The sequence below is a fragment of the Limanda limanda genome, chromosome 19, assembly GCF_963576545.1.
Source record: "Limanda limanda chromosome 19, fLimLim1.1, whole genome shotgun sequence".
NCBI lineage: Eukaryota > Metazoa > Chordata > Actinopteri > Pleuronectiformes > Pleuronectidae > Limanda > Limanda limanda.
This window is the reverse complement of record NC_083654.1, coordinates 19695886-19712892: the sequence shown is the minus strand read 5'-3', so window position 1 is coordinate 19712892 and position 17007 is coordinate 19695886. Positions and strand designations below refer to the sequence as shown.

Below are 17007 nucleotides of genomic sequence, written 5' to 3'. Positions count from 1 at the left end.
AATATTTGTAATCTGAGTCTAATTGCTCAAATTATATAAAGATGATTTTCTTGTTAGTTTTAATAATACGGTTGTTTGTTTTATTCTAGAAAACTGTAAATATAAATTTAACCTTTTTTTTTTACATTTTAAATCATCTTTTTCAGTTTTATTTTGGGATTTTCATGAAATTAAAACCGAATTAAACCTAACTCTAAATTCTTAAATCTATTAAATCAGAACATTATAAAGTTTATTTCGTAGTACTTGGTTCTTGTCCCTCGGTTATAAATCTCCCGCGTTGTAGTGTAAAAAGTGTATTAATATATAGTTATAGACACAATATTTGTAATCTTAGGTTAATTGCTCAAATTATATTAAGATGATTTTCTTGTTAGTTTTAAGAATACTGTTGTTTGTTTTATTTTAGGAAACTGTAAATATAAATTTAACCTTTTTTTTCCATTTTAAATGATCTTTTTCAGTTTTATTTTGGGGCTTTCGTGAGATTAAAACAGAATTAAACCTAACTCTAAATTCTTAAATATCTATTAAATCAGAACATTATACAGTTTATCTCGTAGTATTTGGTTCTTGTCCCTCGGTTATAAATCTCCCGCGTTGTAGTGTAAAAAGTGTATTAATATATAGTTATAGACACAATATTTGTAATCTTAGGTTAATTGCTCAAATTATATAAAGATGATTTTCTTGTTAGTTTTAATATTACTGTTGTTTGTTTTGTTCTAGGAAAATGTAAATATAAATTTAACCTTTTTTTTTTTTTTTAACATTTTAAATGATCCTTTTCAGTTTTATTTTGGGGTTTTCGTGAAATTAAAACAGAATTAAACCTAACTGTAAATTCTTAAAAATCTATTAAATCAGAACATTATAAAGTTTATCTCGTAGTACTTGGTTCTAGTCCCTCGGGTATAAATCTCCCGCGTTGTCTCCATGGCGTCTCCTTGGCGACGCAGCGGAACCGGAACCGGAAGTGCGTCGCGGCGATGTCGAGACGCCGGATGAGCTATGTGAGAACACACGGTCCCTGTTGGTTGTAACTCTTCCTCCTCCTCCTCTTCCTCCTCCTCTCGGTCCATCTCTTGTTTTCCTCCTCTTGCTCCTTCCGGGTCCGTCGAGGTAAGACGATCCGTGCCCGGCTGCGGGAGGTTAGCTAGCTAGCTGCTTCATTAGCTCACTGTGCTAGCTTCAGGTGTGCTCGATTTGATCACAGCTGCAGCCGGAACCCACCTGACACCCTCTGTATTTACCTACCTGCAAGGGGAAGCCCCGCCCGGCCGCGACAACACATGAGTGATATCTAAGGTCCCCGGAACCTCGCGTTAAAATCATCAATGAAAACACAGCTAGCGATTGTTATGACGTTTCCTGTGGTGTTTAAAAAGTAAAAGTCTGTTTTATAAACCACTAAATAAGATGGTTTGATTATAATAATACATCAGTGTCCAGTATACTTGCTTTTAAGTGGTTAGAATCATAACTGATGGGTGATATACTGCAGTTACTCACTGTGTATACATGTGTAATAACGTGAGTCTTTGTTGTTGTTCTGTTAACTTCCGGTGTGCAGGAGTTTAATCACACTAACTATTCTAACCAAGTCTAGCCGAGTGAAACCAGCTGTCAGATAAGATGCTTTCAACTCAGTTATTTAAATCTGTAAAGGGTGTAAATAAATTGTGGGAATATTCAAATAAAGAGAGCTTGTGCTTGTGTGATCTATAGGTTCCTTTCAGGTTTTTACTTGTTCTAATCTAAAATATTAAATAGATTATAGATAGATAATCACTGTCGAACTAGTTTTCACGTGTGTCTCTATGTCCTCCAGGGGAGGATGAGTGCTGAGGCAGCAGACCGGGTGGCGGCTGTGGCCACCGGTCGGCCCGGCACGCCTCTTCAGACTTCATGGTTCGAGTTCCTCCTGGACGTGAACCTGCTGGAGCACCACCTGCAGAAGTCGAACCCAGGTCAGCTCCAACTCGCCTCTGTTATTCTGTCGCTTCGGCCATTTAAGATTAAGATACATTTATTTATTTGTCCCAAACACATGCACAGACATGCACAAGCACACTCATGCAAGGAGGGAAATTTAACCTCTACTTTTAACCCATCTGGTGCAGGACACACACAGAGCAGTGAGCAGCCATGTACGGCGCCCGGGGAGCAGATGTTGGGGGAGTAAGGTGCCTTGCTCAGGGGCACTAGACAGGGTAGGGAGAATCCTCTTGGATTTTTGGACAGATCAATCCAGGTTCGCCTTTTTGTTGTTTCTCCGTGGAGTCGAACCAGAGACGAACCAGATACCTTTTCTGCCCATAGTCCAAGTTTCTGACACTAGTCCACCGCCTCTCCTATTTCTCATCACTCTGTAAACTACCATGTCAACGGAATATCAAGGGAAGATGTCTAATGAAGTTTCCAGAAAGTTCAGCAAAAGCAAACCTTGGTGACGTCTCTTTTCCTCAGACCCGATACCGGTGCAGCTGATCGTCCAGTTCCTGGAGCAGGCGTCCAAGCCGTCGGTGAATGAGCAGAACCTGGTTCAGCCGCCAGCCGACAACCGCAGGAACCGCACCCTGAAGCTGCTGGCCCTGAAGGTGGCTGCGCACATGAAGTGGGATCTGGAAGTTCTCGAGAAAGGGTGAGTTCACAATACGTTTATTGTTTTAATTCCACTAATCTCTATTCCTTCAGAGGACTTCCTTCCTGTCAATGATACACTTTTTCCTGCAGTTTGACCATTCCAGTATTGAACATGTTGCTGAACGAGCTCCTGTGTGTGAGCAAAGTGCCTCCGGGGGTGAAGCATGTGGACCTGGACCTGTCCACTCTGCCTCCCACCACCGCCATGGCTGTCATCATCTACAACCGCTGGTCAGTGAGAGAAGACGCTCAACAAACTAGGAGCAGATGAAATGTTTTAGCTAATGAATGTTTAACCTGGAATTCTAATTATCTATTTAAAGTCGTTTTGAGATTTCAGAGAATTCAGTCAAAGATATAAATCTTTTAGTAGTGATTTACTGTATTTGTAGATTTCTGTACAAATATCCACATCTTGAAATATGATCCATACATGTATTTGAGTGTTAAATGTGCAGAAAATTAATTTAGATCATGTTTCTCATGTCCAGTTTTTCTTGTACCTTTTTCAAAGGGCCATCAGAACCATCGTGTCGAGCAGCTTCCCAGAGAAACAGACCAAACCAGGACCTCATCAGATGAACATGTGAGTTCTTTATACAACAAATAAACTCTACAGCTGTACAAATGGCACCATCCAGGCTCAGTAACTGTTAGGGATGGGGGGAAAAATCGATTCAGTTAGAAATTTGTGACTTCGGACTTCTTGTGAATGACGATTTTAAATCGCCATGCTGCCTCCCAAATCGATTTTTTTTTTTTAAAACATATTTATTGGTTTATACCGGGGGGGATGTATAGGGGGAGCAACATCACCCCAGAGTATGTAGACCAGCTCTTGTTTTTGCACAAGAATCTAAACATACCCAAGCACTAGCTTTGCATCGGCTACATGCAAACAACAACAGCCTACTTTTTGTTTATTTCAAAGTTTATATTTTAAGTAAACTTTTATTCATTCTATTTAATTTACCTTTTATTTATTGTTTAAAAGTAGCCTAAGTGGCATACATTTCTTAATCTGTCAGTTTGTGTGCAGTTGACAGGGGCTAGACAATAATAGGGAACATTTTTATTTATTTTCTCTATTGGCTGCCCGGCAGTCATTAAGTTAATGTTAATATTTGAAATAAAACTTGTAAAGCTCTAAGTGAATTTGACTGTGTTGTATTTGAAGGTATGATTCAACATTTTTCCATGGTCCAGTATTTAAAAAAAAAAAATAACCAAAAGAAATCCCAGGAAATCGTAATATCGAATTGCAATACTTACAGAAACGCAATACCCACAGAAATCGCAATACATATCGTATCGCCACCTAAGTATCGTGATAGTATCGTATCTGGAGGTCCCTGCCGATTCCCGTCCCTAGTAACTGTCTATATAATGTATAGATTGAATTAAATGTTGTAAACCACATCAAGACACCGGGGACTTTATCCTTCTGCTTTGTCGTAGGTTAAGCATCGTGCAGCAGGAGAAAGAAATGACAGAAAACATCCTGGCGGTGGTGAGTGAACCTTTTGATTTTGTAACGGTTTGGATGAACAACATTTCCCCGTGGAGATGAAGTCTCACGTCTTTTTCTTGTCTCCGCCCTCAGCTGAAAGAACAGGCAACCGACTCGATCAGCGTCCTGGAAGGAGCTCTGCAGCTGAAGAAGGATTTCTACGTCCACACCATGAGGACTCTGGACCTGTTGGCTGCTGACGCTGCTGCCAACGGAGAGACGGAGTCCTCCACCGCCGGGCTTTGCATCAGCGCCGATGAGCTGCACTGTCAGGTGGGAGGACGACTCAAGGCTCTTATATACTACTACGTGCCCGTTTCTCGGAGAGGTCTCAGCGGGGGGCAAAGAGTCTTTTTGATTTTTACTTCTCCGACACTCTACGTCGGACCCGTCCTACCCCATTTGGGAAGAAGAAGTCCACGTGTCTCTGTTGACATGTTAGCTTGCGTCCCACACACTGAACCATGGCAACTAACAGAACTAAATAAAGTGACACCCAGCGGGTCAAGATGCTGATGTTATCGTTTCTTAGCGTAGCGGTTCCCCGGTCTTGTTTCCGAACTGTGTTGCTGATTCCACAGCTTGAATCTGCTTGAGGCTACATGTAGCTAGCTAGCTCCCCTCCCAGCTAGCTCCCCCCCAGCTTCCACACACAGTCAGCAGGGACTCCCGACACTAACTAATACCCAGTGTTTGCTTCTAACCTGGCGGTATTATAGAAACAGTGTCATGATAGAAGTGGAATTAAAGTCTTGACGGCGGGGTTATGCACTGTTACCACCGCAGTTAGCATGGTGGCTAGCCTAGCCCGCTAGCCTAGCCTGCTAGCGCCGTTTTGAAAGCTCGTTCTAACCGTCTGTGACCGTGCACACATGTCGTCAGTGCTCGAACGAGCCACCGTCAGCCGGACAACTCCGCTGGCTTAACACACACGTCACATTAATCGTAGAATCGTAGTTGTGTATGTATTTATTGTGAATCAGGAAGTTACAGGTCCGCAAATGACGTCGAACAGAAATTACGTCGTACGGAAATGACGACATACGGAAATGATGTCGTTCGCGGACCAATCACAGCCAAGAGCGGTCCATCGGGTCTCCAACATGAAGACGGATAGTTAGAAAAATCAGACCTGTACGAAAAGCTGTCCGAAGCACTCGGAGAAGGCGTTTCACGACGGATAGGGCGGTCTTATCTATCCGTTTTACAAAATACGCTCAAGCATAAATTGGCCTTCAGTTCTATCTGGCTGGTATACGTTGTAGATTAAAGTTGCATTAACAAATACATGTCAGAGTTTTTAGAATAAACGTGAAGGATTCATGAACTCAGACTTGAATCTAATCCAGTTGGGTGTAACTTGTATTTGTTGTTTCAGGTGCACTATGATTTGGGAGGTATTTTCTTCCAGCAAGGCTGCACAGACCAGCCAGCGTTTGAGAAAGCCAGGGATCACTTCAGACAGACAAAGGAACTGTTGAAGAAGGTAGATTCACCTAAATTCATTATGACATTCATGACATATCATAGAGAATCCGTAGATCTCAGTAATTCCTGTATATATTGTTATTTTGCAGCTGGACTCGACTGTTCACGTGCACCTGGATGAGAAGCGTTTGGCCGGTTACTGGAACGCCTGCAGCGCGTTGACGGGAGACTGTGACCCCGCTGACTCCCACACCACAGCCTACGATCACATCAACAGCCTGATCAGGGCGCACAACCACCAGGTCCGGGCACACACACGTCACATCCTGGGGTTAAGCTTATGAGGAGAACTGTTTACAATGTTTAGTATTTCCTCTTCCACTCTCACAGGCCGTCATCGAATCCTTCATCAAAGACAACGTGAGTCGCAGTTTGCCAAACAACTTCAGACGCTCTGTCCTCAGGGAGCTGGTGTACAACGTCCAACAGGGGTGAGACCACACTGCTCCCATAGACCCCAGTCAGTCCAGCTCATTCTGCTGATCAACACATTTACATGTCTAACCTCCTCTACCACTGTGCAGGGAAGCAGGACTGGATGAGGTTTGCCACAAGCTGTGTGTCTGTAACGCCGTCCGAGACGCTCTGGAAGGAGAAGTGCTCAGCGTTCGTTTCCAGCAGCTTCTCCTCAGACCCACGAAACGAATAGTGGACTTCATGTTAGAGGTAATCACGTTCTACAATCCTTAAATACTACAAAACCTTCTTTTACTGTTCTTATTCCAGTTTGTAGCAATGAAGCATTGTGGAAAAGTGGCCATTGTCAATTCTGTCATTGTTTTAAAAACTGAGAACTGTTGCACATTTAAATCCTGTTTTCGTCGGCCTGCAGGTTTGCACACGTTCGCTGGATAAGGAACGTCCATCGGAGACGTCCAGAAAAAACATGGCCAGCTTCATGAAGTGAGTGACACACAGAAGAATCCTTCTGGTGTGTGAGGGAGAGGTATCGCAGGTCCTTCCTTCCCGCTGCTGTCAGACTGTACAACCAGCTGTGACCCCATTTAACACACAACACAATATTTGCAATTTCATTTATTTAATTATTTAATTTAATTATCTAATTATTTAATTGTATTGTTCAGTTGTTCTACTACTTACTATGTATTTGCTTATTTGACTGTTTACTTTTTCTTTTTGCTCATTTTTGGTTTTGTTTCTTACTTTGTTGTTTTGCTCTTTCTTTTGTTCTTGTTGCACTGTGCCTGCGCTGCTGATGTAAAACCCTCAAATTTCCCCACTGTGGGACTAATAAAGGATTCTATCTATCTATCTATCTATCTATCTATCTATCTATCTATCTATCTATCTATCTATCTATCTATCTATCTATCTATCTATCTATCTATCTATCTATCTATCTATCTATCTATCTATCTATCTATCTATCTATCTATCTATCTATCTATCTATCTATCTATCTATCTATCTATCTATCTATCTATCTATCTATCTATCTATCTATCTATCTATCTATCTATCTATCTATCTATCTATCTATCTATCTATCTATCTATCTATCTATCTATTCTACTTACCTAAGAATCAGACTGAGGGATGATTTTTAATGATAACCTCGACTTGTCTGACTCCTGATTTAAACCCTTCCCGTTGTGCAGGACTCTGTGTGAAAGCCTGGAGGATCTGTCGCTGGTGTTTGTGGTGTCGTCTCATAAGCTCTTCATGGAGCTGCTGCGGGAGGAGGAGAGGAAGGTCCTGGTGGAGCAGATGAAGAAGAGGTCGGCCACGATCAACCTCAGTGCTAAACCTCTGCCTTCCTTCTACGACATTCCAGGTGCAGAGCTGGATTCTTCTTCTGCACATTATTCCTTTCTGCTGAAATGCTGCCATTGTTGTGTTACTGCATCAACATCGTGTCTTAAGCTTTGGGATTTATTTTGTTTCGGTTCGCCAGCTTCAGCCAGTGTGAACATCGGGCAGCTGGAGCAGCAGCTCATCCTCTCGCTGGAGCCGCGCAGGATCAGACAGATTCTTATGGAACTCCACGGAATGGCTGAGCGACCCTTCTGGAGGGTCAACAGTAAGGTCAGAGGCTCAAGACAAGATACTGGAAGGACACTTGACAGAAGTATTATGAAGAGAAATGTGAGGAATGTTCTTAATTGACCAAGTAAAACTACTTCCTGTATGTGTGCACAGTGGGAGGTTCCTCCAGACTACATCAATGTGATCCTCAGTATCAAAGACAACCTGACCAAGGACCTCGTGTACATCCTCATGGCCAAAGGACTCCACTGCATTTCAATAAGAGTAAGATGATACTATCCGAGCTCAGAATTGTGAGTAATTTACTTGAAATCTCTTTTAAAAGCACAAACGTTAACCTCTTGAATCGTGTTTTCCTGTTCTCTCAGGACTTTGCCCACGCACGGCAGTTCTTCTCCTCCTGCCTGGAGCTGGTCACCGAGTTCTCCCCGAAGCTGCGGCAGGTGATGCTGAACGAGATGCTGCTGCTGGAGGTGCGAGCGCACGAGACCATGGCGGCCGAGGGCAGCAAGGAGCGCCCCCCCTCGGACCTGGTCAGCCGGGTCAGAGGTTACCTGGAGATGAGGATTCACGGTGAGAGGATGTTTCTGTGCAGAAATGAGACGAGACACTTTTGGATGCTCTCTTGAACTCGTGGTGTCGTTTGTAATCTTTTCACATTTCACTCACCAACCTGAACCAGTGCTATTTTCCGATTCACTACCTGATGGATAACGTTTTTATCTCCAGATCTGCCTCTGCGTCAGGTGGTGGGAGAGGAGTGCGTCGCCTTCATGTTGAACTGGAGGGAGAACGACTACCTGACTCTGCAGGTGCCATCGTCTCTGGTCATGAACAACCCATACATCAAGGTAAGAGGTGTTTCTAACCCTAACCCCCCTCCTGTGGAGTTAAACAAAGATGGAGCTTGGAGAGGGCTAATAAAGATGATAAAGAATCTCCATTATTTGTTTGTATTTAGCTCGGTCAGCTCCTGGCGTCGACATGCAAAGAGCTCCCGGGTCCCAAAGAGAGTCGGCGCACTGCCAAGGAGCTGTGGGACGTGGTGGTGCAGATCTGCAGCATGTCCGTCCAGCACAAGAGGAGCAACGACGGCCGAGTGGGCCTCATCAAACAGAGAGAGTCGTCCATGGGGATCCTACACAGGTACACACAGGTGCTCACTGGTTCCCACAGGTTTCAGGGTTTAAACGGGTTCTACTTTTGCTTGATTCTGGTTTGTTCTCACTGTTTAGGAGCAAATTCACCACTTTCATCAAGAAACTTCGAGTGAGTATGGAAATAAGTCGAGCTTGAACATTGGAAATATTACATTTCAGATGTGTGAGGGAGTAATGACGCACAGGTAACCAGTTTAACTTCCATTACAGGAGCCGCTGGTGTTGACGACCCTCATTTCCCTGTTTGTGAGGCTCCACAGTATAGTGCGGGTACGTGGCTAATGTGCTGAAGTGACCTTACAGTAAATCTAAAACCCCCTGGTAATGTTCGGTGGTGTTAATGCTGCACCTGTAACTCCAATCTACACACACACACTCATCTCTTGAACCGTTTTCTTCCACTTCAGGATGACATTGTGAATGAAGTGACGGCCGAACACCTCTCCATCTGGCCGTCTTCTATTCTAAAGTAAGAATTTGCATTTTCCAAACAAGCTTATCCTCACTGATTGAATCCACTAACGGTGGTGATGTGTGTTGAGCAGCGTCCAGGCCGTGGATGTGGAAGCTGTGGCTGTGACGGTCAAAGAGCTGGTGGCCTACGCTCTCACCCTGAACCCCAACAACCAGTCGTGGCTCATCACGCAGGCCGACATCTACTTTGGTGAGAGGAACACAAGAGACTGCAGGGGCCAGATGTGTAAATGATATGGATAACCTATATGTCAGAAATATAATTGGTTAAAACACAAATTTCCCTAATTGTTTTGTTAGAATTAGATACAAAAGTTATGAGGAGCTTTTAGAAATGTTTTTTTTACTTTCTGCTGTAAGTGACGCAACTTTCTGTAGCAAACCAGAAAGACCTGGAGGATGAATTGTCCCAAACGGCTCAGAAAACCTATTTGAAAACTCATCTTTCAGTTTGAGTAACGGCTTCCATGCTTTGTCTCTGCAGTGACCAACCAATACTCGGCTGCTCTGAACCTCTACCTCCAGGCCGGAGCCGTGGCCTCGGACTTCTTCACCAAAGCCGTTCCTCCTGATGTTTACACCGAACAGGTACAACACGACTTATAAAACTCTTTTTAACATCAAGGAAGTCAACTTATAAAAGACGACCAGCTAAATGTATGGTTCAGTGCCTGTATGAACAGAATTGGAACATGGTTGTTGTTCGCAGGTTCTGAAGAGGATGATCAAGTGCTGCTCGATGATGAACTGCCACACACAGGTAGGAGCCAGACCCTCACTCAGGTCACAGTCCTTAACTGTCCTTCTCCAGTGTATAACTCAGTTGATCTATGTTGTTGTTCCTGATGAAACAGTATTAATAAATGTTTTGTTTCTCTCTCAGGTTGCCGTCCTCTGCCAGTTCCTGAGAGAAGTCGACTACATGACGGCGTTCAAAGCTCTTCAAGAACAGAACAGGTACGACCCGACGCCACGCTCGTTACCAGCATCAAAAACCAACTGGTCCTAACATCTGGAATTCTTCTTTTCTCATCTCGCCACAGTCACGACGCCATGGACTCTTTCTACGACTACATCTGGGACGTCACCATCCTGGAATATCTCACACGTATCCTCTGGGTTATTGATGTTTGATTCATGAGGGAGAAAACTACACCAGTCGTCTCCAGACATGTTGTTAACTTTGTCTCTGATATTCACTCACTGCTACATATTGTTCCCAGTTTACTGTGATTCTTCCCTTAATGTGCGTTCAGACATTCACCACAAACGGGGCGAGTCCGAGAAGAGACAGATAGCGGTAAGTCCGATACCGACATGGTTATTGAACTGGTGATGTACCCGAGGTTTCCTGAGCCTCCCCCCCTCTCTCTCTCTCTCTCTCCTCAGATTAAGGCGATCGGACAGACGGAGCTGAACACCAGTAACCCAGAGGAAGTGCTGCAGCTGGCGGCGCAGAAGAGGAAGAAGAGATTCCTGCAGGCGATGGCAAAGCTGTATTTCTAGCAGACGGGAACAAACCACTGCCAGACATTCGGGATGAGGGGGGGGTGTATTTTTTATTTTGTGGTAGAAAATAAACTTCTAAATAAATACAGCTCATTTGTACATTTGTAATCTTTTGAAAAAAATAAGTTCATGACGATTAAATGCCCTGAGTCAGTTTTTCCTTTGAGACTTTCACAGACTCGACTGGTTCTAACAGAATTTCATGTTTAAACTCAACCTGAAGTTTTGGCGATGAACATATTTAATATGCTACAAAAATTAGACAATTGCACATTCAGTTTAAAATGTCACCTAGAAATGACAACTTACAGCAAAAACTTTTTTCTGAATCAAAGCACAAAAACATCGCTGCTAAAAAGACAAAATGTCAAGACAAAAACAGCTTCGATACGATTCTGTTTAAAACCTCGTCCCGGAGGAAACGTACAACAAATTTCAGCGCCACACGAGAATTAAAAATCCCATCAGGTCTCTGGATTCCTGTAAACAGTCTTTTTTCCTGCACTGGTTGTGATGGGAGGCGTCTCCAGAGAACAGGACTCAGTGTTGGTTTCTGTTCACTTCAGCGTCTCCTCCTGCAGCAGCTCACTGTTTCTCTGTGCTGCTCGGAGGAGTGAGGAACTCACCGATCACTTCTTTACTACTGGCGTCATCCTATAATTAAAAGGTTGAAGAAGCAAACAAGTGGTTTCAGTAAATCATTGGCATTAATATGTTAATACAGTACAGAGGCTGAGACATAATGTTTTCCCTGTTGTCTGTTTCTAACACGATACCTCAAGAATGCCTTTGGGGAATTTATGAAACCTTTTTTTACAAATGTTCACTTGGAATCGAGGATGAACTGATTACTAACGATCAGAAGAAAGAATTCTCACCAGCATGGTCAGGTAGTCTGTGTGTGTCTGGATGTTGTGTCTCTCTTCTTTCATTCTGGCAGAATCCTCCGGTGTCGCTCGGCCGAACCGACCCACCGACTCCACGAAGGGAGCCATCCAGTTCAGGCAGGGCTGGAGAACGTCTCTCGACAGACCTGAGCACCGAGAGAAAAACAACAATGCAATTACATTTTATTTGTATAGCACTGAATCATCATTTCAAGGCACCTAACATGGAAAATCGTACAAAATTACATATCAGCCAAAACATGTAGTGATGCTGCTCTACTTGCACCGTTAAACCAAAATAAGAAATATTTACCACATATTTAATCTGTTAATCTAAAAGTTTTTACTTTTTTGACAATCCTATATACTAATAAATCAAAGTTCTCTTCATACAGTCACTGATCAAATTCAATGCTCCAACACTACGTTTTCTATGAATGTAATTTATCCAGAATCTCACCTGAGACCTTTTCAACTGTTTCCTGCTGAAGGAAATGACACAGGACTGAAGCAGCCAACACTCGGTACTGGAAGTCCAGAGAGTTTATACTGAGGAGACAGAGATCTAACAGCTGGAAGAGACATGAGAAAGGAATCAGAGTTTAATACCAGTCTTTCATTTGCTGAAAGCTCAGGAGCTGGAAATGAAACAGGAGAAAGAAAAACTCTTTATGGAGATTTAAACACTCGGTTTCTGTCAGAGAAATGTTGACTAGACTCTTGATTCAGTTTTGAGGGTGTGGTTTGTGTCAGTGCTTAAAAAAGCTCAGTCCCATGTGAGCACTCACCCGAGTCATCTGGACGTAAAGGTCTCGGGGAAACTGCGGCTCCAGCAGGTCGGAGTCGGCGTTCATCGAAGCCAGCTGGAAATAAAGCTTCAGCCACGACACGGCTGTTTCCGGGCAGAGGTTCCAACGCAGCGCCTGCGAAACAGCAAAACAGAACCATTTAAAAATAAAGCTCTAATATCGAATATTCCTTTTTTTAAATGGTCACAATTGTCTTACCTTCAAAACGATTAACTCCATTTGAAGAATCTCCTCCTCATGGTAGGTCAACGCAGTCACATGAGCCATCTGTGAGAGTTTTGGAGGACAATTTTCCTGCAGGGAAATAACTTACATTATTATTCACTATATACGCCATATATGACAAGTGACTCCTCTCTCCAGGCTCATCAAACAACACTGTTCTGATTGTTTTACACATTTTAAACAGTTGTGCCAGACTTCCTGTTCTTCTTTACCTCCATCTTCGATGCTATAAAAAGACAGGTGATCCCAATGAGCTGCAGCATATTCTTTTCCACGTTGTTCTGGGTCAACATGAAGCGGTCGAAGTAGTCCTGTGCCAGGTAGAACGTCTGCCGGTGAAGCGTGTACGCCTCACTCACCTGCACACACCAGTGGAAACACATGGAATATGATCAACTGGTTGGATATGGAATTTTATACGTTTTTCACTGAAGGAGAAGATTTCTCCAAAACAGCCAGAAATGATAAAAATGCCAGATTGAAGAGCAAAGATAAATAGTTCACTGCAGAAAGAAACTAGAAAAGAAACTATTAAACATGAGATTTTTTTCCAAACCCTTTAAAAGAGAAGAGATGTGGATGAAAACTTGCCTCGATTAACCAGTCGAGGAGGATGGATCTCATCCTGGGTTGTATCGTGGGGTGTTTCTGCGTGAAGCCCTCACTGCGTCTGTAGGTCTGCTCCTTTCCAACCATCTTCACCCACACGTCCTCAGGAGATCCCCATCTGCAACACCAAGAGAAAACCCTCTTCACCGACCCGTCCGCACGGCAGAACTCCAGCAAACACGGACACATCACACATGAGGATCACCCTAGAGGCGGCAGAGGGGACGGCCGGGCCGAGGAGTCGCCGGAGACGTGATGGTCGTTCTGGTCAGAGTCGATCCGGGCTCCCTTCACACTCTCGACGACAACACAGGGCTTGGTGACGCCTTTAAGAATCAGCTGGTTCTGAAACGGAGAAGAAAATTCAGTGTTTTTGTTGATTTTTTACAATCAATTGTGGATTTGGAATTTGAAATATTTGTTGAGCTCCTTCTGGCTTCAAGACAAGGACGTCTCAGCCGTGCTAATGCTCGTTTTCTAAAGGCTTTGACTCTTTTTCTATTCAAGGACTTTCTGAAGCTGCTTATTTTACTTTTAAAACGTTTTCAAAGCACACAGGTTTATTCCTTTTATTCTATCATGTTCCCTTTAGCTGACTTGTCAATACCAGTGCCAGTGAAACTGTCTAGTTGTTGTGTAGTTACCTTCTCACACTGCAGCTTCGACAGGGGCTGAACCTTTTTCCTGTTGATTTGCTGCAAAAGAAAAAGTATACATCAGCAAAAATGTTCATCTGTACAATCATTAAATTGAAGAAATATGATATAATTTGTGATTTTTGGACTCTTACCTTTGAAACTATGCTTTTCTGCCCAGGAGCATTTTCAGATCTTTTCTGCAGGCGACCACTGTAGAGAGTAAACTGGACTTGTGATGGAGACTCATATTTGACAAAGTCTAACATAGAGTAGAGTAACCATAATAATGAATAAAGCTACAAGGGGAGAGATGGTTACCTTTGTCTTGTCATGGCTGTGGCTGCTTTTGTCTGTGAAAAAGAAAAAAGAAATCATTTAGAAAGTTTAGTGTTTCTAAACAATAAAAGCAGGAAGTTTCCAGCGAGATTAAAATGGCAGATGTGAACCAGCAGCTGCAGCTGTTTGTGACAAAACACGTCCTGTAACTCAAGCCTGGTGAAAACCACAGACACACCTGCAGCCGCTCACTAATATTCATCATGAAACCAGAACAGATCTCATCACACTCACCGATGTCATGAATCTAAAAATAAAACCCTGCAGCTAAAGTCTCCACCCGAGAGCTCCGTCCAAAGTCTCACCTCGTAATACAGGTTATTTAAATAACTTTTAAATTAAAGTTCTTTTAAAGTTCTCCAGTTACTTTACAGAACGAGTTTCTTCCTCTGTTCCAAATCCAAAACTTCTTATGGTTCCAAAGTCGAGGCTGAGAACTCGGGGTGACCGGAATTTAACCACCAGGACCGTGAGGCTCTAAAAGTCTTTACCTGTTGAACTCATTTCTCAAAACATACATACTTAATATACTTAAATGCCAGATTTTTAACAGATTTAACTGAATTTATCCCCCCCCCTAATTTTCCCCCTCTTACTGTTGTTTTATCCTCCTGTATTTTATAACTTTGTCTGAAAAACAGCTATAGAAATAAAGTTGTATTGTCATCTTATCGGAAAGCCCCTAGATATCAGAGAAGCAAGTTCGATAAAACTCTTTTCTTCATCCATTAACTATTTATAACATTCTTTCTTATAATTTAATTTTCTTTTAAAATGTTCTCATGCTAATTAAATGTTTGTATCTGTTTCTATATTGTGTGTTAAGCACTTTGAGCTGTATTTCTTGCATGAAATAAATAAAGCCCACTATTATTATTATGATCTATCTGTGTGTATATGGTGCAGTTTGATTGAAGGAGACTTTGAGGCCTTGGTGATAACTCTCTGTACTTCCTCCTTGTTAACAGGGATCAGTATGAATGTAAAGTCTTCTAGTTGTTCTGATCTACAGGGACGAGTGAGGCCTCAGGTTCCATGAGACAGACGAGTGAGGCCAAAGCCAGAGGAAGCTGCTGTCTCTCCTCTGCACACAAAGACACAGGGAGGACATTTTGTCCCTCGCACCACACAGACAGTGGATCAAACAGCTTGGTGCTGACCAGGGATCGATCAGCTCGTCTCCTGTGGACCAGCAGCACGATCACTCACTTTAAACACGATACACAGGTTCACTGGTGTGACTCAAACCAGGAGGAGAATCCACAGCTTCAGCTCCTGGAACCTGGAGCCCGTGGTTCCTGTTTCCTGAACAGAATCTGACTTTGAGTAACACCAGTGCAAGGTTACTGTAGAGCAGCTGTAGCTCAGGTTAGCAGCTAATAGCAGCTAATGTTCCCAGCTAGCTAACTCTAGCTAACTCTAGCTAACTCTGGCTAACTCCAGCTAACTCTAGCTAACTCCAGCTAACTCCAGCCTGGAAACAAACGACGACCCTGCCTCTCCATCCCAGTGACGACCACTCGACCCCAGTCTCTCACCAGTTTGAACACAAGTGGTTCGAACTGGGTTCAGACGAGTTACAGGTGAATAAAGTGAAGTTAATAAACACAAGACGACAGTACCACAGCAGCTCACCTCCTCTGTTCACCGGGAATCGAACCTGTGTCGTTGCCGCTGGCGCCAACAGCTGCGGTGCACCACTGCGCATGTGTACGAGCCCTGTCCCCGTTTAAATGTTTCCACTGGAAACACGTTTAATACCAATATAAAAAATTCCATGTGAGCTTGTTTCCTTGATGTTTTTAGTTTTAAATGAATATCTTTGTTTTTTTAAATCTTTATTAATACGATCAAGTTGATTAAATAAGATCTCGACTCAGAACCTGTGAGTTCCTGAAGCTGGAAACTGTTTGATCAGCTTTTATTTGTTTCAGTGTTGACACGAGTTGTTTTTGTTGTTAGAAAAAATGTTTATAAATAATATAAATCGTTCACGGGCTTTTATTTTGTTGTTCCCGGGAAAAGGCGAGTGTAGGCGGGGCCGCGGAACGGGACAGCCAATAGGAGAGGGAGTTGAGTTGAGCGCGTGGTGCAGCAGCTGCATGTAAACAAAGCAGAGAGAGAGGGAGGGAGGGAGGGAGAGAGAGAGAGAGAGAGAGAGAGAGAGAGAGAGAGAGAGAGAGAGAGAGAGAGAGAGAGAGAGAGAGAGAGAGAGAGGGGGGGGGGGGACAGATAGATAGATAGATAGATAGATAGATAGATAGATAGATAGATAGATAGATAGATAGATAGATAGATAGATAGATAGATAGATAGATAGATAGATAGATAGATAGATAGATAGATAGATAGATAGATAGATAGATAGATAGATAGATAGATTAATAGATAGAGAGAGAAAGAGAGAGAGAGAGATAGACAGATAAATAGGGAGAGAGAGAGAGAGAGCTAGAGGGGGGAGAGAAAAAGAGAGAGGGGTGAAAGAGAGACGGATAGATAGAGATAGAGAGGGGAAGAGAGAGCAAGACAGAGAGGAGAGAGAGAGAGAGATAAATAGATAAATAGATAGATAGATAAATAGATTAATAGAGAGAGAGAGAAAGAGAGAGAGAGAGATAGACTGATAAATAGAGAGAGAGAGTGAGAGCTAGAGGGGAGAGAGAAAAAGAGAGAGGGGGGAGAGAGAGAGAGACGGATAGATAGAGAGAG

General features: G+C 43.0%; 2 protein-coding genes across 2 annotated transcripts; one reads left to right on the top strand and one right to left on the bottom strand.

Annotated features, from left to right (window-relative positions):
* The first annotated feature begins 992 nt into the window (after positions 1 to 992).
* Positions 993 to 10882, top strand: ints8 (integrator complex subunit 8). Its single transcript, XM_061093282.1, has 28 exons — positions 993 to 1122; positions 1832 to 1970; positions 2470 to 2644; positions 2737 to 2877; positions 3161 to 3232; positions 4105 to 4156; positions 4250 to 4429; positions 5535 to 5642; positions 5734 to 5886; positions 5975 to 6075; positions 6169 to 6310; positions 6477 to 6547; positions 7264 to 7439; positions 7560 to 7690; positions 7805 to 7915; positions 8020 to 8224; positions 8381 to 8502; positions 8613 to 8797; positions 8887 to 8920; positions 9022 to 9081; positions 9219 to 9280; positions 9357 to 9475; positions 9770 to 9873; positions 9995 to 10045; positions 10169 to 10242; positions 10329 to 10393; positions 10542 to 10585; positions 10675 to 10882. The coding sequence occupies exons 2-28, from the start codon at positions 1838 to 1840 to the stop codon at positions 10789 to 10791; spliced, it is 2988 nt and encodes a 995-aa protein (XP_060949265.1). The 5' UTR covers positions 993 to 1122; positions 1832 to 1837; the 3' UTR covers positions 10792 to 10882.
* On the bottom strand, positions 10839 to 15997 carry LOC133026386 (G1/S-specific cyclin-E2-like). Its single transcript, XM_061093285.1, has 12 exons — positions 15934 to 15997; positions 14281 to 14312; positions 14115 to 14172; positions 13969 to 14019; positions 13530 to 13669; positions 13307 to 13442; positions 12928 to 13074; positions 12689 to 12784; positions 12470 to 12604; positions 12142 to 12253; positions 11673 to 11827; positions 10839 to 11448 (listed from the first exon to the last, which is right to left on the bottom strand). The coding sequence occupies exons 2-12, from the start codon at positions 14292 to 14294 to the stop codon at positions 11380 to 11382; spliced, it is 1113 nt and encodes a 370-aa protein (XP_060949268.1). The 5' UTR covers positions 14295 to 14312; positions 15934 to 15997; the 3' UTR covers positions 10839 to 11379.
* Positions 15998 to 17007: the final 1010 nt, after the last annotated feature.